The sequence below is a fragment of the Dermacentor silvarum genome, chromosome 1 (genome assembly GCF_013339745.2).
Source record: "Dermacentor silvarum isolate Dsil-2018 chromosome 1, BIME_Dsil_1.4, whole genome shotgun sequence".
Lineage (NCBI taxonomy): Eukaryota > Metazoa > Arthropoda > Arachnida > Ixodida > Ixodidae > Dermacentor > Dermacentor silvarum.
Window position 1 is genome coordinate 52,890,656 of NC_051154.1, and position 26,581 is coordinate 52,917,236.

At 50.3% G+C, this 26,581-nt stretch overlaps 1 protein-coding gene across 2 annotated transcripts in view; it reads right to left on the reverse strand.

Moving 5' to 3' along the window:
- Window positions 1-5,114: 5,114 nt before the first annotated feature.
- The window catches only part of LOC119463191 (protein toll-like), a 28,180-nt gene continuing 6,713 nt past the window's right edge, over window positions 5,115-26,581 (reverse strand). Inside the window, exons 3-6 of one of the 2 annotated variants that reach the window (XM_037724118.2) lie at window positions 23,144-23,712; window positions 22,842-22,980; window positions 8,212-8,536; window positions 5,115-5,430 (exon numbers count right to left, since the gene is read on the reverse strand). In XM_037724118.2, the coding sequence (XP_037580046.1) occupies window positions 5,136-5,430; window positions 8,212-8,536; window positions 22,842-22,980; window positions 23,144-23,712 (1,328 nt within the window). In that variant the 3' untranslated portion in view covers window positions 5,115-5,135. Of the gene's footprint in view, window positions 5,431-8,211; window positions 8,537-18,453; window positions 18,885-22,841; window positions 22,981-23,143; window positions 23,713-26,581 lie in introns of those variants that run through there. The other variant, XM_049668089.1, reaches the window with a different exon arrangement.

Below are 26,581 nucleotides of genomic sequence, written 5' to 3' on the forward strand. Positions count from 1 at the left end.
CCGTAATGTAATCAGTGAGGAGGCGAAAACTGTCAGCTCAATGTCAGTTTACATTCACCGCTGCGCGTCTGCATCTCCGTTACGTGGTGTTGTTCTCGACCACGTAGTTGATGTTGACCATGACTCCGCGTATTTCTGCTGCGAACGAATAGGGCATGCTTCAGGCATATCTCGTTAGAGAGAGAGAAAAAAAAGGAGGGAAAGACAGGGAGGTTAGCTAGCGTAAGTACCGGCTACTACCCTGTGCTGGGAAAATGAGTTAGAATTATTATGCTGATACCGACATGATGCAGACTCCTATATAGAGCCCGCGCCGCTACCGAAGTAAGCAGCGTAATATCCGGCAAGGTCACGGACGCGACCCCTTTTCGTTGCCGCTCTGTAAACGAGGTCAGGTGCTGCAACACATCGGTAACAAATGAGCGCTTACAAAAGGACGACCTTTTTTTTCAATCATGCTAACTTCAAGCACTAGCTGGGTGCAAAAGGGTACCGTCTCACAGTGCGACGAGTAGAAAAATGTGTGGAGAAGGTCAGCCCCAAAAGATACACGTTTGGCTATAGTGCTTACGTCATAGCAATTACCACCGCAAGCAATGAAGAAGCACTGCGTTGCTTGTACATGCACGATAGGTGAATTATTTTTTTTTTAAACCGTGCATCTACAAAGGTCACAACATTGGTCACTGTGAGTGATAAGATAAATTAGTCTGCGCGTCTGCTCATCACTGCATGGTTACGCGCTATGTAGGCGTACGCTATAGCAAACTATGCATTTATGAAGCACTTGGTTTCATCTCATTGATCCGAACGCAGACATTGGGGCTACATGCATATGGTATATACATGTAGGAGTTATATACGGCACCAGTTACCGAAATCTCGAACCAATTCCGCGTTCACCTTGGTGCACCTTCGTTGAGCCATTTTATAAAAGCGTGTGGCAGAATATCGTTACCGTATTGTACACGCTCAACTCTTTCGCAAATATACTAGCAGTCGCTAACGGATGTCTAGAGAGAGAGAGAGAAAGAGAGAGAGAGAGAGGTTTATTTGCAGAAAGGCAGAGAGGTCGGCTTGAGCGTTAGTTTGCTCTGGCCTGCTACTCTACACTGGGGGAAAAAAAAGGGGGAGGGGGGATAAAAAGAGCGATGAATGATGATGGTAAGATTCATCCTTCTAAATATTACAGCCCTCGATGTGTAATTTTGCCACACAAGGACAGCCGCCGTCATCTTTTTTTTGCGCTTCGTGGCAGGAACCCTATGAAGTGCAGCGCCCCTCACAGGAACGTACACTGATCTAAATAAGGCAAACGACAGCAAAAATGATGATGATTATCACTATGCGACAACGGTACCAATAGTGGCATATACCATATACTACATGTATCCATCAGCAACAAGTGGACGCCAACAGAAAAAAAAAAAAAAAAAAAAAAAAACTGATCTTACACGTAGGTTGAGCGTGTAAACGCTGGGTAACCTGTTTCTTGAGCACGTAGTAGTACCAAGTGCACGTTTTCAAGTCTGAAAATTAAGCCACTGTTGTTACAAATACAAGCGAATTAGGAAACACGACAGCGCGTTCGAGTCGTTTGCGACTGTAGCTCACGTTTGAGTTTATATGCTCCTATAGATAGGTCCGGCGTCCACATATGCGTGCACAACAGCGCGTAGCTTACGGGAACACTCTCTCGAGTAGGTCTAGCAGGTAAGAACGTGCAGCGATCTGGAAGCGACGGCAGCACGTGGACCCACGTGGCGCGACCGCGCCGAGAAGTGGCGCCCGGTGCGCCCACGCGGGCGGCTATGCTCACCGTGTTGCGGCGCGGACGGGCCCCTCCGGCGGACGACGTGGACTGGCTGCAGCCCGAACGCGGCAGTCCCGGCCCGGACGCATGGTCGCCGCACTCGGACGGAGCAGCGGCACTCGTGCGGCGTTCCGCTATTTGCGCAGCAGCGCGTGAGAGCCATCGTCCGCGGTGCTCAGCAATCCGCGCGCGCGAACCGCCCGGAACGCAACAAAAGAGAAACTCGCGGAGCACATCCGCCTCGGGGAACACGAGCGGAACCGGCTATATCCCGCCCGCGCCAGAGAATCCTCGAAGGGGGTACCACGATGCACCTTGAAACGTACGGCAAATAATTATACGAACCAAACAGACGCTGAATTCGAGCCGTCGTGCTTCGAGGCGTGGGTTGAGCGGTCGGGCCACGAGAGCAGTCACACAGCAAGTTCACTCATTTGCTACATTTTTGTACTCGTGCAACACCGGCATTGGCTGTTCGCGTGCATCACGTCGCCGTCGTAATGGAACGCTGAAACTTTGAGTAGGCGAACGTGACGTAGTGCCGTTTTATGTGTAGTCTGTAGCCGCTTTCGGTGTGGTGCCGGAGCGTGAAGCGTGTGTGTGGAATAGCAGGGCGACTTGGAGTGGATGGCGTGCAGTCTAGATGTTGCGCCACAGTTTGAATTCGTCCTCATCATTAGTACTTCCTTGTTTTATCAGATGCTGTTATGTTACACACCAGATCAAGTGTATTGTGACGGGATTCAGACCCTACCGAATTTGATAAGTGGCGCACAGGCGGAGCAATCGCCGGCAGCTTTTGCAAGGCAAGGTCGGCCTGCAGCATGCATCAAGCAACATTCTTCCTCCTCCTTCCAAGCTGCCTGTGCACATCGTCAGTTTGCCGCATCGTTTTCTTGTCTGTATTTGACTTGCGGGTTGTCAATCAATTCTTGAGCTCTTTGTAGATTATCGCTGAGGCTGAATCTGTCTTTGTTGCAGTGTCATGCGATTTCATTCATTCATTCATTGTCGTCATTTATCTGCCGATGGTACATCGTAGACCAAGATATCTGACAGTCAACGCAGCATGTCGCTTGGGTGACCCGAGCTTTGACCTGTGATCTGCCGATGTAATTCATGATGCTGTCCCCTTCGTCTATGATCAGAAAAATACGGCGAGTTCAAACATTATCCTATCTTTCATCCATTGGTTAATTAACAGAACATCGCTATTATCGTATACCCTGAACAGCAACGTTACTGGAAGGCCCAGACCCACATTATATTTATTGCCCGTCACAGCCTCCACTAGGAGCTCCTATACGTCAAGTGCAAACACTGTGCACGTGGTTTTCATAAAGTTCAGTCTGAGCAGAACAATCTTACATCATTGTCTTTACCTGACGTTAAGTGTTGCCCTCTCCACCTCGCACACTGGTACGGCGAGCGCGAAGAATAAGGGGATTCGAGAGCCTCGATTTTTTGTTATCAACCACCACATAAAGAAAAACAACGAAGCCAGAGAAAGCATTTAGAAACTAACAGATACGTTTAACTGAAATGTGTAAGCAAAAAAAAAAAAAAAAAAAGAAGTGAAAGTGGACGACAACTCCCCGGAGGTGCGAGCCGAACCAACATCTCCCGCATTACGCGGGCGGTGGTTCATCAGTCAAGCTACCACGGCGGTCATTTTCCCTTTCACTTTCTTGGGTATTTGTGTATGTCTACAGGATTAGCCCCGGCAGTGATAGCCAGCGCTTTGCGTCACCTGCTCTTCACCTCGCACACCGGGGCAGCGCGGGTGATGCTACACTGTCTCTCCACTTCGAAGGCTAGGTCGGGAAGAGTCTTAGTAGGCGGTGTCTTATACGGCAATTACGGCCCCTCTCAATGGCCTTGCATCACCTCACCAGATTCCCTGGTCTAGGGACCTAGATAAAGTCATTGCATTAAAAGAAAAAGCCTCAATAGTCTTTGGTATCCTCCTCAACTCCTGCAAATATGTAAAATAAACACATTGCTCACATTTCATCAGACATCTACTCCCTACTTCAAGACCTCTTCGGCATTAAGAGGCGGATGACGGCATCGGCCAGCTACCCGTTTTGAATGAATGAATGAACTTTTATTTCCCTTTTTAAGAAAGGGGAGGGTCCGGGGGGGGGGGGGAGAGAGGGAGGCCTGTGTGCTCCAGTCTTAGCACCTTGTGCTGCCAGACGTCCGCCTACCAGTCGTGGTAGGCCTCCGCTACCTCCTCAGCCCACCTCAGGACTCGGTCCTGCAGGGTGAGATCGGAGCTGCGCAGGGCAGTCTCCCACAGCTCCTCGCTACTAATTAATGGTTTTAAGGTTCCGGGGGGGGGGGGGGGGGACGGTACTTTATGGAGCATTTCCACATATGGGAGAGAGCTGCTGTCTGGACAGGGCAGAAGCGACACTTGGGTTTGAGAAACGACCGAATTCACACAGTTAGGTCCGCCAGCGACTTTAGCACATGTCGTGCTTACGACAATTTGGCTTCTCCTTCTTCATCCTGAAGATCAGCAAAGGAGAGCTCTGGTTCTCGCGCATCTAACAGGCTGACTCGTGCACAAGCTAACGACTCTTGTGCTCTTCACGGTTTCGAGCCAGTCAGTCTTCCGCAGCCATTGGAACATCACTCTAAACTGCCATCTCGCACATTCACTATATAGCACTATACTGCCGTCGGCACACTCAGGTCGTAGCGGTGCTTCTGTTTCCCTTGAGACACTTGCAATATCCTCGAACATTTTAATGTCGAATCCATACATTTCTGGGTCGGCTGCAAAAACCGGACTCTTCGCGCATGGCTAAATCTGATCGACGTTCTTCGTGCGTTCATTCAGATGTGCATGGTCAACACTACCTGCAGAAACTGACGTTCATTGAAACAACTTTTCGTTCATTCGTGACCGATTGCATGGGCGAATTTACAATTTTTTTCTTTTTTTTTTGGGGGGGGGGGGGGTTGAGATGGTGCCTCCAGAAGCTATTTGCTTCCAACCTCTCCATCAAAAACCACCAGTTAAAATTACTTAAGTAGAGTACCAAGTGAAAACGCAGAAAAAAACCCTGTGGTAAACCTCCACCCTGTTTTTCTCCCCCTTCTTTTTTTAAATGTACATAAAATATTGGCGTGTGGATACGACGCCGCCTATACTGTTTTACTTCATTTTGGTACGCTCCTTATTAAGAACCCCCACAATCCTCCGCAGCTCGGAATTCTCTCGGAGTCGTCCGCAAGGTCTTACTAAGCGCTGTATCTTCGCGTCGGTTACAAGTGGCGTCAAACCTGTGGACTAGCGAAGCACATTTTATTCCTATTCCTGTACGGCGCCGGTGATATGTGTCACGGGGTACTCCTGCCGCCTGTCGACGATGAGCTTCCGTTTGGCGTTTCTCTTGGGAAGCGAGTACAGCAACTTGTCCCAGAAGTACGGCTCTCCCCAGCGTACGTAATTCGTGGCCTGCACGTATGCACGGAGATCCTCGTCCAGTGACCCGGGAGCGACCTCGTCGACAAGCACGATCACCAACCGGTTGACGTGGTCGTCGAGAGCGCGCTGGTACGCCAGACGGAACTCCCAGCGACACCATTCACTCTCCAAAAAGTTCCTGCAGCCGGTGTGGAGGAGATGTGCGAAGCACGCACATATGACACGCTCAGGTTCGCAGTAGCAACAGACACGGTCGCAAGTACTCTTGCAAGGACACGCTATTATGTGATTTCCTTTTACTAGTCACTTTAATACTCACTTTTATACTTTATACACAGTTTTCGATAAAAACGAATGCTTGGTCTCACTCACATTTCGCTTTTTGAAAGACATTATGCTCATTTCATGCACTGAGGGAATCGATGTTATGCGAAGCATACTGCGAGTAACTAACTGGCTATCCAGCATCTTTGGTGTTCTGCAAAGCGTTATCAAACGGGCCAACATGCTTGTGTAAAGTAGATTCAGTGACTCGAGCAACCTGTTCCGTTATGACCTGAGCTGGTCCCATCGAGTCACATTACGTCTCAAGCGTCTCAATGTGCTAGCTGCCAAGTGGAAAAAGTACTGGAGAAATTGGGCCCTATCCCGAACGCGTCTCAAAACGCTATAGCTGCTCGCAGTGTTGTAAGCGTTACCGAAGAAGGTGCAAACAACACGTTAGTCTTAACGTTCGATCAAATAAATGGAACGCGTTACCGCCACACGTTAGCTACAAAATACGACATGCATAAATAACATTGTTCTAAAGAAAATATTTGCGCGCCCGGCGCGCGTGCGCGCGCGCGTTAATGTTTGATGGGTAATTTGTACTTTTTAGTTAGGTTTGCTGCTTGCATCATCAAGGGCACGTGTATTGTTGCATGCATGCGAGGCGAGAGAAGGGTCGGCGAGAGCACCCGCAAATTTTGTTAATTTGCCACACCACTTTAGTTCAGGTGATCTACGTTGTTTTATTTATTTATTTATTTATTTATTTATTTATTTATTTATTTATTTATTTATTTATTTATTTATTTATTTATTTATCTGTTTGTTTGTTTAATTTTATCTTTTTATTTTTGTTTGGGGGAGGGGGGTTCTGCAATTAGAAGTAACTGGTGATGTGACGTTACAGTTCAGAAAAGGTAACGGGCACGTTACTAAGTTAACAAAAAAGGTAACGCGTTACTGGCACACGTGCATGTGCTTTCATTCATTAAAGCAATTTGTTGCTATGCGAGCTGACGCACGCGTCGTCTAATTGGCGTTGGTACGATATACATATGGGTATATACGTCTCTGGCCTGATGTGTAGAGATTCGGGCTTTTGTGCTGAGATACCCTGGTTCACTCCCATCATCGGACAGGCAATTTTGAAAACGATGACATCCTTGGCGAGTTGCCGCCACTTTCCCGTGTGAGGTGTGTCTGTTTCTAACGTCTGTTTCTAGCCTCTGTCGTTGGCCGATACCGAACACATAGTGCAGTCTGAAAATGTGACAAAACAGATGACGATGACTGATGATGATGGCGATTATTATTATTATAACTGACGACAAGAAGTTTGAAGGCGATTCAACCTCCATAGCTGACGTCGATCAAACGCTGTCGCTCTATTGCGGCTCTCGCAATAAATTATGCGGTTCATTGACCGCATTCTCCTCACCCCAACTCGCCCGGGAAGAATTGTCTTTCATCGACTTGAACTAGACGTTGAATATCCTCTTTTTTTTTTTCTTTTCTTTTTTAGATTAAAGAGTCCCGAAACAAGGCTCAACAGGAACCTACTTATCTGCGTAAAGTGCATGCCTGGTATGTGGCAAAGAATGCTTCGCATTAAAACTTTAATTGTGCCTCATTCTGGCTTCATCACGTGAAACTAAAGAAAACTAAGCAAACAGCGAAATAAAGAAGAATTATTTGGTGCAGAATAAAACAAATATCTCCAATTTGCCTGCGCAACGCTGCGCCACCGAGAGTTAGCAGTTACCGACGAGTCAGTTTTGCTGCCGTGCCTACAGGCGGCATGCATCGTAGTCAGCATCGTGCGCGCCTACGTGCCTCGACGGAAGCTTCGAATTTTGAGAATAACTTTCTTTAGCAGCTTTCATGACTCAGTGCGGCGAATTGCACGGACAACGAGGCTCCGGAGATGTTCAGCTTCTTAATGCACGTGGAATCATGCAGCGGCACGGTTTTCGGCTCCGAGCTATAGGTTACAGGCAACAATATACGAAGGGCGTTCATAAAGTTCGCATTATCGGTACCATACATTTGGAACAGGCGCACACTATAGGTATCAAAATGAGCGCACGTCTCCCTAGTTTCAGCGGAATATAACAATGTTGTTCTATATAGTACCACGGAACACTCCTAGACATCAAAACAAAATATTGATGATGGTATGTGGTGTTTTGTGGCGCAAGGACCAGATATGGCCAATGAGCGCTGCCGAAAATGCCAGCTTCCATCGGGAAAGTTGAAGCACGATTAGTGATCCGCTTTCTGCATTTCAAGGGACCCAATGCAAAGGAGTTAATGCCGAGCTGGTGGCGGTGTACAGTGAAAATGCCCCAGCATATGACAATGTTGCGAAATAGCGCAGGTGATTTCAATGCGGTTGAATAAGCCACGACGACGAATAACGGAGCGGCCAACCGGCGCTCGATGGTGAACCAGAAATTGATGCGCAAGTGGGGGCTCTGGTGCTTTGCTGACCGGCGGATAACTGTTGGACAAATACGGGAGCAGGTTATACGTGAGTATGGCTTCATGTTATGCTCCCACCCGAGCCTCATCGCTTAACCTCTCTGTTCCTTCGTGACACGAATACGAAATTTATAAACGCCCCTTGCAATGTACCAAGCACGCTAGTACACTGCACATGTGTAGCGAAATGGTCGCCGTTGATACGCACCCCGTGAGCAGCAGCAACGTGCGCCTGGAGCATGCCACAGCGTCGCGGATGATGTCCTGCAGCAGGAAGCCGCCCTTGAAGTTCCGCTCGTAGGTGCAGACCGAGAAACCGAGCGCCTCGACGCCGGGCAGCAGCTGCGCGTGCACCCAGCCGGCGTCTTTGCTGCTGAACGAGAGGAACACGTCGAACAGCTTCTCTTCGTCCAGCTCGTCCTCCTTGATGCACTGCAGCGAGCGGCACACGCCGCGCGCGTACAGCCACACCTTCAGCTCGCGCTTGTAGCGCAGGTAGACCGCCGACAGCGCCAGCGCGATCACCAGCGACACTGTGCGGGGAGAGAGTCATCGGCGTGCCTGTGAACAAGGCTCTTCGATATAATTCTGATCTGCCTCTGTCTTTTGTCGATGGGAGAAATAAAAGCGAACTGAAGTCTGTCGATCGCTAATCGAAATTTAAAACTAATGAAGCTGAGCCTTCATGAGTCCGTCATAGTTTGCAAATGTAATTAACAACGCTTCATTCCACCAGAAATACACACAAATTGCGAAAGGCACACCCTTGTGTTAACAGGAGTATAGTGCGATGGCACAAACTGATTTTATCAGGAACACAAACAACTATTAGAAATATTTGGTCTCTGCTCCTAGTCGATCCGTCGTTTTAAACTGTCCCTAATTTATTCTCAGACATGTTCAACTCCGACTGTCAAAACGCCGGAGTCAGGAAGATACAGCCGGCCGTCCCGAGTAGAACACCCCCCCCCCCCCCCCCCCCATCCATACCCTCCCCCCGAAGCGTTGAGCGCAATGGAACACGGCGCGCTTCCTTCCAGCTTTCCTCCCTTGCGTGCGCGAGATTGAGCCGCGATCGCCAGATCACCGTCGCGCGTTTTCACTCGCGCATAGAGCCTACGGCGCACAGCGACGATTTTATCGCTCTTGAATTTTATACAGAAACTCACGGCGGCGGCAGAAATGCACCTGGAGTGTCCATAAAATTGCTATCACAATAAAACGTAAGCAAGCCCGTCGTCTAAGCTTCCACCCTTGTGTATAAATTGCGTCCGAGACACCATCATTACAACTGTTAACCCCGATCGACACCCTTTTTCTTTGTTTTCTATTTCTGGCAGGCGAATGTACGACATTTATCGTGAGTGAAATGGTTGCGTCTTAAAATGTGGAACACAATGGGAAATTCATTCTTGCTAATCAAAGTAAGTCCAATATTTCTTGCCAGCGGACATGCTCAGTAGTGTGGTCATTCAAATGCGGTCATGACGGCTACTTTTTTCGACTGCGCAGCACGGTGTCGTAGTCATGAACAGCCGTAATAATGGAGTCCTCGCGACAAGTAAACTTATCCAATGTGCGTCGCACGTCCCCACTAATTAACAGTCAGCAAAGTTTTGCTGCACCACGTACTTCGCCCAGCCCTATATACGAGCGGAACAAGTACATAGTCAGCTTCCTCTGCTGCTTTGCTTCGCAATCCGTAGTGAAGCCTGACATCGTATTGCGCACTGTAGCATTATATGGATCAGAAATACGCGATAGGTACGATAGTATCTACAAGGCGCTTTGTCCGTTGGCAACGTAGAGCAGGCACGTCAAATTATGCTTGCTGCGTGAGGTGAAAAAGGGGAACATATGGCAACAGTTGCTTGCTCACTGCTGCAATGGCCGGCCAGGATCATCAACCGGACAATAAAAGGGCCCACTGACCCCCTTATCTTGCTCCCCGCTCCACTTTCGACGACATTGACGAAAAGGCAAACAGGGAGCTGTTGAAGGTGTATATTCACACGAGAGATCGAACCATGAACCCAGCGTCGAGTTAGTACAACGGCCATGAACGATGAAATGGCACCGCTGCACGAGCGCATAAGAACACATTCCTGGCTGGGGGACCGAGTTCACATGGCTGTGCGCCGCCCTCCCTACGAGTAAACCTATAGGCCCCCATTTCCGGATGATCACCTTCGAGGATGATTTCACTTTCGCGATATTTGTCGTGAATAGCGCCCGACGCAGCGGACTCTAAATACGGGCAACATGTTTGGACCAGTGCCAAGCAAGCTGCCGGCTCTTCTTTACCTCTAAATATAACACGATTAAAATAGTAATTGTGGAGGCTGGCAGAAAGAAAGCCGCCGCGGCCAGCGTATACAGGCCAGACATGGTGCCGATGGTTCCGTGAGCTGTGGTTCCGTTCCGTAAGACGCGGCTTCTGAAAGCAGGCGCTCTAGCGTTTCTTATTCTTGCGCTAAATGCGCGTCAGCGGTCGTCTATATCAATAACGATGAAGGCGAATGTCATGGCGCCAAAAAGAAAAATATTTGTGGTATGGTCGGTTGGGACTACCAACCGGCTATACCACAAACAAGGGAGAAAGAAGCATGGCGATCATCGGCATTTATTTTATCGAAAAAGTATCCGCTTAATAAACTGAAGAGTATATTCAGCGGGCCATGCCAGAGTCATTACCAATGTCAAGGCAGAGCAGCTGCACACTGTCCAAGGGCACCGAGTTGGCAGACCTCTCTTAATCCGAGTAGGGACGTCTCCTATCCAAGCAAACGCACCGCACCAGCATCTGGCAATCTACAGTGGCCAGGGCGACGCAGCTCACGCTGCCCATTTCGCCGGAGATCCCCAGGCACAGGTGGGTGGCCGGGACAAGCAAATGAACGGCAGGTAATACGCGCCCACAGATTGGATAGCATACGCAGAATCGCAATGATACCGAGCACCTCTGCACGGACACCACTCGGATGACACGTACCCGTGCCAACTCCACGACGGGTTCTGTGAGCGACCGCTCCTGCAGCCCGAGGTCGAGCTCCGTCCGTGTAAAGGCGGGTCCCGTGAGGGCCCGATCCTGGCGTCCAAGATGGAGCTCGGAGTACAGGGAGCCGGTCCGCGTGTGGTAGTCCCAACGGACGGCCACCACCCGGATTACGACGCCATACCACGTCAACTCCACGGCGGGTCCCGTGAGGGGCCGATCCTGGCGTCCAAGAGGGAGCTCGGAGTACAGACAGCCCGTCCGCGTGTGGTAGCCCCAACGGACGGCCACCACTCGGATTACGACGCGATACCGCGTCAACTCCACGGCGGGTCCCGTGAGGGGGCGATCCTGGCGTCCAAGATGGAGCTCGGAGTACAGGCAGCCCGTCCGCGTGTGGTAGCCCCAACGGACGGCCACCACCCGGATTACGACGCGATACCGCGTCAACTCCACGGCGGGTCCCGTGAGGAGCCGATCCTGGCGTCCAAGATGGAGCTCCGAGTGCAGGCAGCCCGTCCCCGTATGGTAGCACCAACGGACGGCCACCACCCGGATTACGACGCGATACCGCGTCAACTCCACGGCGGGTCCCGTGAGGGGGCGATCCTGGCGTCCAAGATGGAGCTCGGAGTACAGGCAGCCCGTCCGCGTGTGGTAGCCCCAACGGACGGCCACCACCCGGATTACGACGCCATACCGCGTCAACTCCACGGCGGGTCCCGTGAGGAGCCGATCCCGGCGTCCAAGATGGAGCTCCTAGTACAGGCAGCCCGTCCGCGTGTGGTAGCCCCAACGGACGGCCACCACCCGGATTACGACGCGATACCACGTCAACTCCACGGCGGGTCCCGTGAGGAGCCGATCCTGGCGTCCAAGATGGAGCTCCGAGTACAGGCAGCCCGTCCGCGTATGGTAGCACCAACGGACGGCCACCACCCGGATTACGTCGTGATACCGCGTCAACTGCACGGCGGGTCCCGTGAGGGGGCGATCCTGGCATCCAAGATGGAGCTCGGAGTATAGGCAGCCCGTCCGCGTGTGGTAGCCCCAACGGACGGCCACCACCCGGATTACGACACCATACCGTGCCAGCTCCACGACGGGTTTCGTGACAGGTTCCAGGCGTCCAAGGTGAAACTCCGAGTAGATGCGGAGTTTCCATATGTCCCAGCATGAAGCTGTCAAGGACCGCTGGTCGGAAGGGCACCAGTTTGGCCGCCCTCGCTTCATCGGAGTAGTGACGTGGCTAAGTGGTGAACCACCACTCAGCCTACCCACTGACTCGGCGCTCACCAAGCACAGTTGGTTGACCAAGGCAGCAGATGAACGTCGAGTAATGGCGCCGTATACGGACGATGTTAAGGCGGCCGACGTGGCGTGTCGTCGTCCCTGGCAAGGAAATGATCGAGCAGAGCAGCGGCTTCAGCGTCCAGCCTTGCCGAGATCAAGAGCGCGTTCTCCTTGCTCGTGGCTCGAGAGGCGAGCTCATGGGATTGGCGGTGGTCAAAATTACGAGTGATGATGATGGATGGCGATGATGATGACGCTATATTCGCGCACTGAGTAGATGGCATAAAAAAGGCGCAGTTTCGCCTGAAAGTCGAAGCATCAATTGCGATAGTAAATTAGCAGAGAGCCATACGAAATAAGGATAGTACTTTTGTCGGTTGTATCAACTTGTAAACATTCGCTTGCTAACTAAATTAACAAGCACGGTGCTAGCGCGCACAGCAAACATGAACACATCACACTCGATGACCGCGGACACTTGCCATCAAAACGATGGCGTGAGGAAACGCGGCGGCAGCAGCGAGCGACCTTCGTGAGGTCTTTTGCTTCAACGCAAACTGAGCGCCGAGAACACTCAGCACGCACAAAGCTACGAGCCGCGGTGACTAGGCACAACTGTGGCTGCTGTTAAGGGATGGATGCTACTCCTAAATAAACGCATCAAAGTTTTGATGATCCAAATATAATCTCACTATCAGGGAGGGAGCAGTCTACCTGACTGGAGCAGTATTTATTTATTTGAGGTGTTGCTACGCGGCGCTCCGCAACACCCCAACGACCGCCGCTTCGCTTCCAAGAGAGAACAACCGACCGCCAAACAGAAAGGAAAAAAGAGAAGAAAATGGTGATACCACGAAAGAAACGAGCGTCGTAACCACTATGCCATACAGCCACGCCTCCGGAGCATGCATTCATGCCAACCACATGATTGCGTTCGAGCGGCGTCGTCTTCGTCGAAAAAAGAAAATGGTGATACGTCATCGAGGCGAGGCCCCGCTCCTGCACGGATTTGTTGCGAAAACAGTCGCACCCATCAAATTTCGTGCATGGTTGCGCCGACTGCCCGCCGCCACTGAACCGCCCGCGTACGGTGCGGCTTGCAGCGATGGGCGGCTCGAGTGTATACAGGCCTTAAGTGGGGGGAGGGGGGTGCGCAACAAAATCCGGGAGGGGGGGGAGGGGGGCTGGTTGAACCCCCCCCCACCCCCTGGCTACACCCATGCGCGAAATGTTTCCCCCGCACGGCTGTCGCCATCGCTGCCGCGGTAGCGAGCGCCATCTGCTCGTGCTGCAAGGAACCCGGCGGGCACCCGGCACGCGCCCCTCCCGAGGTTTTGCCTACGGACATGAAAGACCCATTGGAAGGTAGAGCTATACACCTTTGCTGTAACATTCGAGCATAATAGGTAGGCTGACAGCGTCGCTTAACGTAGCGAGTGCACGCGCGGAGTGGCATCTCAGTCCCCCCCACTAATGTCACACGCGACCGGGCGCCAAAGATCTCTGGGCAAATAGCGCACTCTGTCAGCGATAGAATGGCTAGTACCAGCGGCGTTGCAGGTGTCGCGCCAAGGTGTACGAGATCAGACCGTAGGAAAGCCGTCGCCAATTATCAGCGTCCACAGAAAGGGTGCACACGTTTAACTTCCTCATGGCGTGGTATGCCCAGAGCTGCTCAGCAGGAACACTAAAGTGTGTGCGCAGAACACTCATGCCAGCACTGGAAGCCAGAAATTGTGTCGCGGCTCCGACAGAGCCGATTGCGTGGCGCGGGACGGTGCGTCGTCTTGTCTTTTGGAGCCAAACGCACTTCGACTTTCTGGATGCATGCTAATTCACCACGTTCGGGCCCCGCATACATCGTGGATAGCTGGACAGCATGACGACGCCAACGGCAACATCGATAGCGCAAATGCACTACTTGCGTAGTGCATTTGGCTGAAACGCCGTCTGGCTGAAATTGGCTGAAACGCCGCCGGTGACGCTCGACGGCCTTTGCAACCACTGTGAGAGTACACCGCACCACCTGTCGCATTTTACGTTAACTAAACCTAACCTAACCTATCGTGGACGACACGCAAAGGCAATAATACTCCTGTCTTGACATCAGAGCGTCACCGGTGGCGTTTCAGCCAATCGCGTTCAACCGCGGTTGCTAAGGCATACGCCTTCTATAGATTTTCAATATACGCCGCCCAGGCAACTCTTCTATAAATACTACTACTTATCTCCGTAAAAGACGAAATTGGGTGAGCAACGAAAATCTTTGTGGGCACGAGCTATAAAAGAGGACCATCATCATTATCGTCTGAGGCGCCGGGTCGCGTGCCCGCAAGGAGACGCAAAAGACCATTCGAACGCGTCTCATAAAGACGACATGGCCAACTGTGAGGCAAGACCAAGCTACCTCACCCCTACCAACCGCCTGGACCCGGAGATATGGTTGTTGTCCGATAGCCACGACCAACAGACCTTTGGCGACGGCTGTTTGCAAGCACCGGCATTCTTGGAACCGGCGGAGGCGCCTCGATACTGTGAAGCCCATGACGAGGACCATCGCGAGCGCCATGGTTACTACAGCGCCTACGGAAGAAGCCACTGCGCTTCTCAAAATGACGACGCCGGCGCCGTTGGGACTTCCTGCGAACCCAACTACTCTCTGTTCGGCAATTACGGAAGCCTCCCCCGGCCACCTGTGCCATACCGTGACAGGAGGCGACCGTTTCGACCGCGTGGAGTAGACGGAGGCAACGCGTCGCTCCGCGGAGGCTGCGGCTTGAGTCCGTGCATCAGCCCTTGGCAGCGGCCGCCGCTGCTGCAGTGTACACCGCCGCCACCGTGGACCGTTCGCGGTCATCCGATGCAGTGGAGGCCATTCCACAGGCGTGGAACTCCTGCGGAGACACCGTTTCTCTTCGGAGGAGGACGCGGCGGCCGGGGCGGCTTCCTTAACCGACCTCTTCCTCGCCTTCAGGGCGACTGGGTAAACAACCAGCAAGCGGGCAGCAGCACCCCGTACGTACCACACCAGTCACGACGCAGCTGCGGCGGCATTTCGGCGGACGCGCAAGACAGACAAGAACGCCACCGGCCGGATCAACAGGGCGACGGCTCCGCCACGGCAGACCGGGCTCACTATGAGACTTCGTTTCTGCCGAATGAAGTGATGTTTAGAGACGAGATGGAGAGCGGGCAGCACATGCAGCACGAGACGACTCGTCATGACTCGTTTAGGTCTGCTGACGACGAATGTCGTGAACGTGGCGGCAAACGGGACGGACAACGCCGTGCAGAAGCAGGGCCTTGTGGTCCATGCGAGTCGAGAGACAGACCGAGCACTGCCAACGGTGTTGCTGCAGACGGGGTAAAAAGAGGCGCGAACGCGTCATACGGCTTCAGAGGCAGCTTGCGAGGCGCATACAGCGACGTGACCAAGACGTACTTCCGAACAAAGCGTCCCGGCTCATCCGATAGCAACGCTGAAGGCAAGCTGTCCAAAATGCTCAAGTCAGCTACTGCTGAGACGAAGACGGAAAATAAACAAGTTTCTAAAAGGAAGGCTACCGATACCGGGTCTGAGGAAGAAGTGAGGGTCAGATCCAAGGTCAAATATCCCTCAGACGTTGACCCATGCGCTTTCCCTAAGCGAACCTTGCAGGACAAACACTGGAAGGGCGAAGGCAAGCCTGCTTCGAAGGAACCAAACGAGCTCGATAGACATAATGCGTTCTTGCAGACTTCCAGCGGTGACAGGCGCCAACCTTTTACGAGTCATAACAGAAGGGTTCCTGCAGGTCACGGAAATCAACTTGGTTGTGGCGCAGCACAACAATCGGCGCTAGTCCGCACCAGTGACAAGAGCGACAATTCGCTATGCACGCAGAACGCGGAGGCTTCCCTGGCACTGGCCACAAGGGTTGACGCCCCGACTAACTCTCGTCCATACGAAGGAACTAAACACCAGCCCGATAAAGAAACGAGCACTTCGGATTACGCAGAAGCGGAAGCTGCTATTGCAAACATGCTAAGACTTATACGTCTCCAGACTCCAAAGCTGTATGACGAGCATGTACATCTGCAGTCTGCTGCTAGCGATGTCGACGATGCATAAGATCACGATCCTGTCCCGCCTACATGCTTTCAAAGTCTCGATACCTACAGTCCTACTCAACCTTCGTCTGGGATCCATAAGAATCCCTCCGACACAAAGCAAGCCCTCACGATTCGAGAAGCCGTGTTCTCTTTCCCCCAAGATTCATGAAGAGAATACACAGAGAGTTATCAACACTGGTCTAGACGCAGCTACTTGACAACAGTCGAATTACCTCAGAGGCAATGCAAGCTTACGCGGTCGACGGAGTCGCGTTCCTTCAACCAGAGTTTACGACGACAACAAAGAGAAAGACGGTTTAGATAAAGGGTTCTGGCACAGCAGCTGGACCCTCTAGTAGTTTTGACAGAAATGCCGTGCCGACTGACCCTCAGGCCCCATTTGTCTGTCCGCCGAAAGACGCCACAGTCCGCGGTTATTCAGGGGCTGCAATCTTCGTTTCCCGACACCGACATGACCTTCATTAGTCGCCAGGCGAACCGAAATCGGGAAACCGATGCTCCAACCGTCTCCGCTTTGTTCGAGCAGGAAGATGAACGCGAAGCGCGACCTTGCTCTTCGGTCATTTCTTTGACCAGCGCGGTGGACTGCGAGCCAGAGACAGCGGTCATTTCTTTGTTGAGCGAGATGGACTGCGAGCGAGACACAGAATCTTTTCCATCGACAGCGCCGGGAATTGGAAACGACGACGAACACGACGACGATGTGATCGTGTTGAACGAGAACTTTCCCACTAGAGGCACAGCGTCCCAGGCACGCCACCGCGTCGTGACGACGTGCGCTTCGTCGGACGTGTCTATCGTGACAACGAGCCCCTCGGTGGATGACCAGCGACCCAGGTCTCTGCCCGTCGGCCCCGAACCTGCTGTTACAAGTGATGCATCACTGCCGGAAGACGTTCTGTTCAAACTGAACACCCAAACGGCTCTCTACGTGCTGGCACTGTACGGTGATGAGGAAGCGAAGCAGTAGGTGCTTTAGCTTTATAACCAAGGTAGGCGAACTGGCCGACGGAGGAGTATGCGGCCGAGATCCGCACGGTGGCGTGCCGCGTGGTCGAGCGAAAGCGTGTAGTGTTTAAGGATCTCACTAGTGTGCTCCGTCGACTGGCGAGGGTGCAGTGGGTGGTTCCAGAGGCCGGAATCGGAGCTGGAGTGAAGATCAAGGAGATTGACGTGCCTGGAAACCACCATATTATTGAAACAAGGGAAGTGCTTCTGCGGCCAAATGATAACATGACACGGTGCTGGAGCGCACGACTGTGTAAGCCCAACCAGTAGTACCGATTGAAGCTGCGTAAAGCTCGTTCGTGTGTTTTTATGCGTGTTGTATTCTTATTATTCTTATTTTATTACATTATATATTATATTTCGCGGGGGAGGGGGGGGGTTGTAAGTTGGAAATGGTCACACCTAGGGTGTCTTGACACCCGCGCGCTCCGGGCGCGTGCATCGAGGCACTCTAGCCAGACCCGGCCACTTAAGGGAACTTTTTAGGAGGAAGCTTTAGCTCGGGTGCTCCTATCATAATGTATGTAAAAGGAGAATGTTTCTCTCGGCAACCACTACAGCAAATTTGAGGAGGTTTGTTTTATTGAAAGAAAAACTGAAAATCTGGCGACTATTGGGTCCGAATTTTCGATTTAGGTAGTCAGTTTTTTATTAAAAATTGGCAAAAGTCGCAAATTTTCAGAAAACAAAATTATCAAGTTTACAACTCAGCAACGAAAGATATCACAATTCTGTGCATTGCATGTAATAGTGCATATAAGGCGGACAAAATTGTTATATTACACATCAACTCGAAAAATTTAACAATATGGAAATGCAGCTTTTGCAGAACCCTTGTACACAACGTAACAGAATTCACGTAAGATATTAATTGACATATCGAATTTGTCCGCTTTGAATAATCTAATAACAGAATCCCAATAGCTGTTCTTGATGCAGCGCTACTAATTTGTAAAGTGCGTGCTTCTATTTTTTTCGAAGTTTCGAATTTTTGAAAAAGAAATATCAGGCCCTAAATCGAAATTCTGTTTCGAACGGTCACTAGAATTTAACTTTCTCAAATGCAACAAATTCAATTAAAATCGGTCCAGGGGTTATCTCAGAAAAGCGTTTCTGCGTTTTACATGTACTTGAATAGGCCCTGTCGGAGTTGGGCCCGAGCTAAAGCTTTCTCTTAAGGAACCTTTAAATGGAAAAAAAGCTGAGGTCATTGCAGGTCGTGCCCGCATCGCAACCCCCAGCGACCGTGGAGGAAGGAAATAAACTTCCTTCATTCATGTCAGCGACGGCTCCCTAGGGCTGACAGTCTCGAAGGTTTCGTTTTTTCCTTGCTCAGGCGCCATGCTTGTTCGTACAGCGGACGCCAGAAGTGACCGCAGGCGCCGAAAAACGTGATGGGCAAAACCGCACCAGAGGAACCCTGCCCCCTTGAAGGACCCAGCTTTCGGCGACGAGGGGAAGGCACAGAATACCTGTAATGAGAGGGGGTCTAAAATTTCTAGGGGGGTGGGGCGGCACTCCCCCACCCCCTTTTCTTTTTCCCCCCTTCTAGAGCCACCCTGAATCGCAAGACTGGGCGATGGCTACCTCGGTGTAACCATCTGGAAGGCCATGCTTTTTGTGCACTACAGGCTCCAAATACGAAAAGCGTCATAGTCACCGACGGTTGCTGTCCAAAACATGCCATGTGTTTCTGACTCAAATCTCACCGCTAACAAGAGCTCCCTTAGAATAACGGAAGTTAAACTCGACGGCAATGCTTTTCTGCCTTGCAAACGCCAGAAGCCTTCGGGTGAGCTGGAACTCGCCATAGCCGCTGTGTTTTGGGAGAATAGGAATAAACATTATTTGTCCAACGGTTATGGCTGTTGGTTCCCGGGGCTAGGTTGCCAGGGGTCCATCGCCGGAGAAAAATCTTCCAAGATCCTCGGCAATGGCCCTGTCCCGCCAGACCGCCCACTCATGGTCCTCGGGTTTGGGTATCACCTACCAATTTCGGCGCTTGCAGTGCATAAAAGCATGGCCTTAGAGAGTAAATTTTTCACACCCCAGCGACGGTTCTATCTGGGGCAACAAAAGGCAATCTCGAAGGCCATGCTTTTGCCAAGTTTGGGCTAATCTTTTTACCTTCACCGGCTGCACGAGTGTAGGTAGTGTGGGAAGTCGCCTTATCTTTAACGTGGTTTAAAGAAAGTGCAGCTTTACCCACATACACGAAACCATTTTCATGGCATATATACCAAAAGCATTTGCGAAGGTAATAAAGTGATGGGATGTGATGTCATAGACGCCATATTTTGACTGGGTTAAACCAAGGAGGTTAAAGAAAAACTTTTTCTTTAACCTCTTTTGCTCAGATTGTGATTTGGATAGCCCAAGTATGGTAGCTAAAGCTTTTTCTGCGAAGATTTTTTGTTTGTTTTCTTTACTCTGTCACTCTCTTTTCTACAGGGAATTAAAGCCATGGAGAGTACCAAAACGAGGCGATAGGTGGTGCGCAAATAAAAAAATACTGCTCCAGTCAGGTAGACTGCTCCCTCCCTGATAGTGAGATTATATCTGGATCATCAAAACAATAAGCTCACCAGGCCTCAAACCATCACCTTCAGAATGCTTCAAACCAACACGTACCCCACGCCGAACAGACTACATCACTACATGCCTGAGCTATACACAACATCATATTGCGAAAATTGCCTTAGAACACTAGACGTACATCACTTCCTCTGGCCGTGTGGTCGGACCCCCGCAAACAAGCATCAAGACTCCGCCAGGCTTCAAAAAGCACTACGCAGCACGAACCTGGCCGAACAGCTCTGGGCGTCCAGCGAGCCAACGATGTGGCCAGGGAGCTAAAACTCCCGGTCCCAACGTGGAAGTAGCCCGCTCTATGGGGCATTGCGCCCCGTAGCCCGCAGGACCTTACAATAAGGTTACCCATCCCATCCCATAAAAACAGTGATGCGTTTATTTGGGAATAGCATTGAGTCCTCAACAGCAGCCACACACCCGCCGGGGTGGCTCAGTCAGCTAAGGCGTTCCGCTGCTGTGCACGAGGTCGCGGGATCGAATCCCGCCCCCGGCTATTCGTATTTTGCATTTTGCGAAATGGAAAAACGCCCGTGTGCTTGCGTTGTAGCGCACATTAAAGAAACCCAGGTGGTCAAAATTAATCCGGAGCCCTCCACTACGGCGTGCCTCATAATCCGAAGTGGTTTTGGCACGTAAAACCCCAGAAAGAAGAAGAAAAACAGCAGCCACAGTTGTGCCTAGTCACCAACAGCCCAGCATGTTCTCTGTTCCCGCCGCCAAACAGAGAGGGAAAAAACAAACAAAAGAAAATGATGCTACGTCATCGAGGCGAGGCCCCGCCCCTGCACGGATTTGTTGTGAAAACAGTCGCACCCGCCTCGCAACATTGGGTGCCTCGCGTGCGATGGAAGCCAGTGCACGTCGTGCCCGCTTTCCTCCCTTTCGCGAGATTGAGCCGCCATCGCCTGCTCACCCTCGCACGCTTTTTCACTCGCGCACACGGCGCGCGGCAACGATTTTATCGCCCTTGGACTTTATACGGAACCTCACGGCGACGGCAGAATGTGCGCCTGGAGTGTCCATATAATTGCTGTCGCAATAATAAAAGCGAAAAAGCAAGCATCAGAATCGCCATAAACCGCATACTTTGTGTACCCCGAGAGCAATGTGATAGGGAATACCCAAATTAACGTTCTAGAGGCCATAGCGGCCGTAGTGGCTCGATATACCGGGTGTTTCAGCGAACAGTTTGAAAAATTGCCTGTGCCAAATAGCACAATTCTAGTCCATGAGCTGGTCTACTCGAAGAGGCGGACATTACTTGCACAACAATAAATTGAAATGCATAATCATCTAATTACCAAAAATTCACTAATTAGATTTCTAACTAATTACCCTATCGTCCTTATTGCAATTTACAAATTCTAGCCGTGGAGTTTGCGAGGCGGATTATCCCACTTGGAACGAATTCTCAGGATGACGCTAGTTTCGAGATAATTCGCGAACTTTGCGGCGAAATTCATTGGCGTTCCAGTTACTTTTGTGCTTCAATACATAAAACGACGTTTTATGCATTTATGCAGTAAGTGGAACGACAGTGCATTTTTTAGTGCAAGTTCACGGCGTATATCTCGTAAATGGTGTTATCCACACAATTATTTTATAGTAGATATGCCTTGCAGTCTCATCCGCTAGAATTTGTAAATGCCAATATGTGCCATAAGGTAATTACTGAAACCTCAATTAGTCAATTTTTGTTATTTGTCGATTATGCATTTCAATTTTTTTTTGTGCAAGTAATGTCCGCCTCTTCGAGTAGACCAGCTCATGGACAAGAATTGTGATATCTAGCTGCCACAGGCAATTAATTTTTTTTTAAGTTTTCGATGAGACACGCTGTATGGTCTGCGAGGCGAAATGTTCAGCTGGAGAGCAACTTGGTACATGTTCACATGCCCGGAAGGAATTCACACGATACTAGTATTTGTTGTTTGAAAACAAAGTCTGCCTTCTCTCATATTTCTCAGAGGTGCGCTGCCACGCAACCCACATGACGTTGTGGGTTCCCCCCTCCCCCCTCCAGAACCTGTAAAACAATGGTTAAACAATTTTAGTTCTATCACACAGCTCTCGCAATGGCGACATGAAATAACCACAAAAGCGAAATTTATGCGGGTGCAACAAATCTGATTAATTTTTTTTTAATGGCAAAGCTTGCACTAGGCCGCGCAAAGCTCGAGACACAGCGAAGCTGGCCGATCGATTGCGTCATAACCTAAGAAATACCTGGCATAACCAAGCCCAACTAAGGCATAACCAAGGCCGAACCTAGCTGCTACCAAATTCAACCTAGGAGACGCAAATACCAGGAGACGCAATCGATCGGCCAGCTTCATTGTGTTTCGAGCTTTGCGCGGCCTAGTGCAAGCTGCCTCCCATTACAACGACAGAAGAGAAGTGAAATTGCACGCTGGAATGATTAGCGGCCACGCAGCCAGCTGTGGAAGAAGACGACGACGCTCGAGCCAATGCTGATTCTGATGATGATGATGATTTTACGGCTGGCTTAAACAGCTTCGCTGTTAAAATAATTCTCATTTGAATGCGGAAGATATCATGCACGATTGTGTTGCAGTCAACTTGTGCGCGCAGTGTGAGTACCTAAAGGAGCGTCTGCACGTGCCCCCTGAAACCGGGCCACGTACAGTACTACAAGACACGTGCAACGAGGACTAATCGAGGCGTCCTTTCTTTTCTTCAGCGCGCACGCCTGAGGCCGTTATCGACCGATATCGCCCCAACATTGTTTGACTTATGGCTTATCTTCAGCTGCATGCTCTTGTCGCACTTCACCGCACTTTAGTACTTTGCTAACGCACATTCCACACGCTACTCACCCAAGACAGGTAGCAGGTACGCTATGACGCCTGGTACAGCTGCCGGGCAAAGCTCTTTCTGTCCTAGAGTCGCGAACGCTTTCGAAGACACCGGTGAATTGGGGTTTTCCGCGCACACAATGTCTCCAGCATCCAAAATCTGGTGGAAAGAAAGAGTGACATTTAAACAGGGTTTACAAATAAATGCCTGGAGAAAGTCGAAATACAGGCGACAATATAATGGAGAAAAGATAGTTTCCGAAAAGTGAACAGATCGCCTCGTAAATTAGACTTGCTCTAATATTCTCGTCTGAAAAACTTACTGTGTGACCATGAGCTTCGATCCACTGTCTGAAAGGGTAGTCGGTGCACTCGCACACGAAAGGGTTGGCGGACAGCCTCAAAGTCACCAAGTTGCGCCCCGTCACGAGATCGTAGGGGAGCCGCTTCATACGGTTGCCACTCAGGTCGAGAGAGCGAACACTTTCGGGAATCTGGGTAACATTGAGACCGGTCAGAAGATTATTTCTGAGCGATAGAACTTCGAGGCGTGGCGCGCCTTTGATGAGAGCGTCGTCAAGGCCTTCGATGCGGTTGTCGCGGAGTTCCAGCCGCGTCGTGTCTTCTGGGAATGCTTGCGGCGTGCGGTTGAGTGCCGCCGACGAGCAGTCGACGGCGATGGTTCGTTCACCGAGGGAGTCTTCGCGGCAGTCGCACCGGCAACCCAGCTCGCAGTTGTCTTGCCACCGGATCACCTGTTGCCTCGTAAGGTTACGCAACAGCGTTCCCTTCAGCCACGGCGGGCTCTCGCATTTCGGGTAACTTCGCGTCCGTACTTCGCTATTCCGTCCCAGGAGCCAAGCCAGTCTGCAGTCACACATCAAAGGGTTGTCTAGAAAGGGCAAAAATAAAATATGAAATTCGCTAACCTCACATTTCCTGCCTTTGTCACGAAAAATGCTAGAAAATGTTGGTGGCAGTGGCGCACAAGCATGCTTAGTCATCCGAAGGCATTTTATTAAATCACATTGCAGTAAAACTCCGATAGAGACCACACATGAAAGCGAAGAGGTACACCGTGCTCGTCGATGTCCGCGACTGCGCGGTTCTTCGCTGTTAGTCAAAAGGCACGTCGCCTACCGGGCTCGAAGAAACGTGCAACTTTTGTCTTACAGCTACCAGCAGATAATGCTGAGGTGTGCTACCTGTTTTTGTTTAGTTCGAATAGATTTTTAAATATCGTATATATGACAGAAAGCGCTGTTCCGCCTTTTTCAGGTAGAATTATGCAAGAGGCGGAACTTGCCTGCGCATCGTAAATCGCAATGGAATCAGGCATCTAAATAAAAAGAGTCACTAATTACCTCACTTCACTACACGTGTAGAAATATGCGAAATTTGGGCCGTGCATTGGTGACGTCATTACCGAGAATTCAAAGACTAGCACAATTTCGATATATCCGTTCTCGAAATCGGCTGAAAAAGAAACAAGACGGATTCAACGCAACGTTGGAATCTAAATGACGCGAATGTTGTCTGAGTTTGCGAGGAAGCAGCAGTATAGTTGATGGCACGTGCTCAGCCGATGTATGATGCTTGTCTAGGGAGGAATGTTGATGCGAGGTGTACGCACAGAGAAGTACGACACATATCTAAATACATTTATGGCTTCACAACCCTCGTGTCCCAGTGGCACATAGACCATTCCGGGGGAAATGGCCAAGAATGGGCACATACCCGGGGCCCAAGAATGGTGCGGCTATAAGAAATATAATAAAACTATAAAGTCGTTTTGTTCGCTGTTTTGATCACGAGGTCTGTGCGCTTTGGATATACCTATGAAGTGACACTATGGGTACATGTACTACTATGCTGTGATATATTGTCTGATTACGCCGAACAGAGATGCGCTCACTGGCACGGGTCAGAATTCCGTGTCATATAAGCTGGAGCATCCGGCAGTATGGATAACCAGTTGACCAAGAAACGGGTAGCCCAAATATCAGGAAATCAAAGAGGCGGTTCAGTATGATGCATTATTCCATTAGAGATCTAGCTGTGTGCTTTAGAGATTCCTATGAGCCGACATCAGCTGCAAATGTTTTATGGACGTGATTTATTGTTTATTATGAGGTAAAAGCCCCACACGAATAACAGAGACAGAACACCTGTGTTCTGCGAAATAGCAGAACGCAGGTGCGCTAGCTTATTGGTACTAGTTTTTCGGTCAGCCAATCGGGGCTATATGTTGTTTCGTTAGTTCAAGATACTTCAGCCCGTCAGTGCTATCGCAGGAGTTGTCTGAGATATAAGATGTCTAGTCGGCGTGAAACGTTACTTACGTACCTAGCATCATATCTCGAAAGTGGTGTTGTCCTAGGATTTTTGCTTAGCAGAGATGACTTCACTGCAATACGGCTTTAATTTCGCAATTTCAGCATGTATCCTTAAGTGAACAATTAAAAATTCAGTTAGCAAACTTTGTTAGTTAGCCACATGGACATTGCGATGTTTTGTGCAAGTAAAGTCCGCCTCTTCAGGTAATCCATTTGAACACGAGAAATTGCGCTATACGCTACGTGTTTTTTTGTTGTTGTTTTTTTTTTTTTTGTAGTTTGTAGACACACACAGTATAGCTGCCTCCACTTACTCGTATAGATATGCACGTTTTCTATCTTCCGAAATGTATAGGACGTGCACAAATGTGCCCACTCTCGATCACCCACTCTTCGCGCCATTATTTCGTTAACAAACGAAGCTTAGAGGAAGAAAGTACGACTTGCTATGCCGTGCTGCGATGTGCTTAAGAGAGGTGCCCTTGAGGCAAGCATTAAACAATAAATGTCCCACAGCAGCGATAGGGGTACGAAGCTACGCTTCTGTAGAACCATCAGTAGTACTTGCCGGCCATCGTTTCATAAGAATAAGCGGTGAGAGTCAACAGCTTTAAAATACCTCGAACAGGATCGGTAAGAAATGTTGGTAATACATTGGAAATTGTAAAAAAAAAAAAAAAATACGTGCGGGGAGCTTTCTTCCGCTACAAATTTTACAAATCGTTTAATAATAGTGAATATGAAAACAAATAAAATGTCGCGAGCCGATGGTGCGAGGAGGTGAGCTACCCTCCTTGTATAGCAGAGGCTGTCGGCCACTGTCGCGACCAGCGCGCGAACGAAATTAACCCACCGTTTTTGTGCTTGTGCCATATTGGAGCCGAAGGCCCAATACGGCAAAACGCAATATGCCCATATTACGTTTGCGGCATGATTCCAAGCCTCTTTTTTTTTTTTCCCCTTCATTTCTTCCGCGCGGCAGTAGGAGTTAATGGTGTTCTGATTTTCACAGGAATCCCCGAGTTTTTCGCGTCGCTGCCGGCTTTTTGTGCGCTACACGCCGAGGTCACTTCCTGTGACGTCATCGCTATTTGCGGGCTGAGCGGCCGCAAAAATAAAGGGCGCGCGCGCTTTAGTTTCAATTTTCAGCTGTTTTCGCGGCGTGCATTAGGGTAATAGTTTGCATACACTATCGTCATCGCATGATCTACGCACTGCGCTTGTCTGTTTGCCATGCCTGAATCTGGCGAGGGGCCGCCAGATTCTATAACAACAGTGTTCTATATAACAACAGCGTTTCCTTTGTTTTAATACATGTTTACATAATGGTCGCTACATTACTGATGGCGTGTGTTTTCGCGCTGAATTTGCTTACTTCAAGAGACGTCCGACAAAGAGCGTTAGAGAAGGGTGACAAAAGCGACC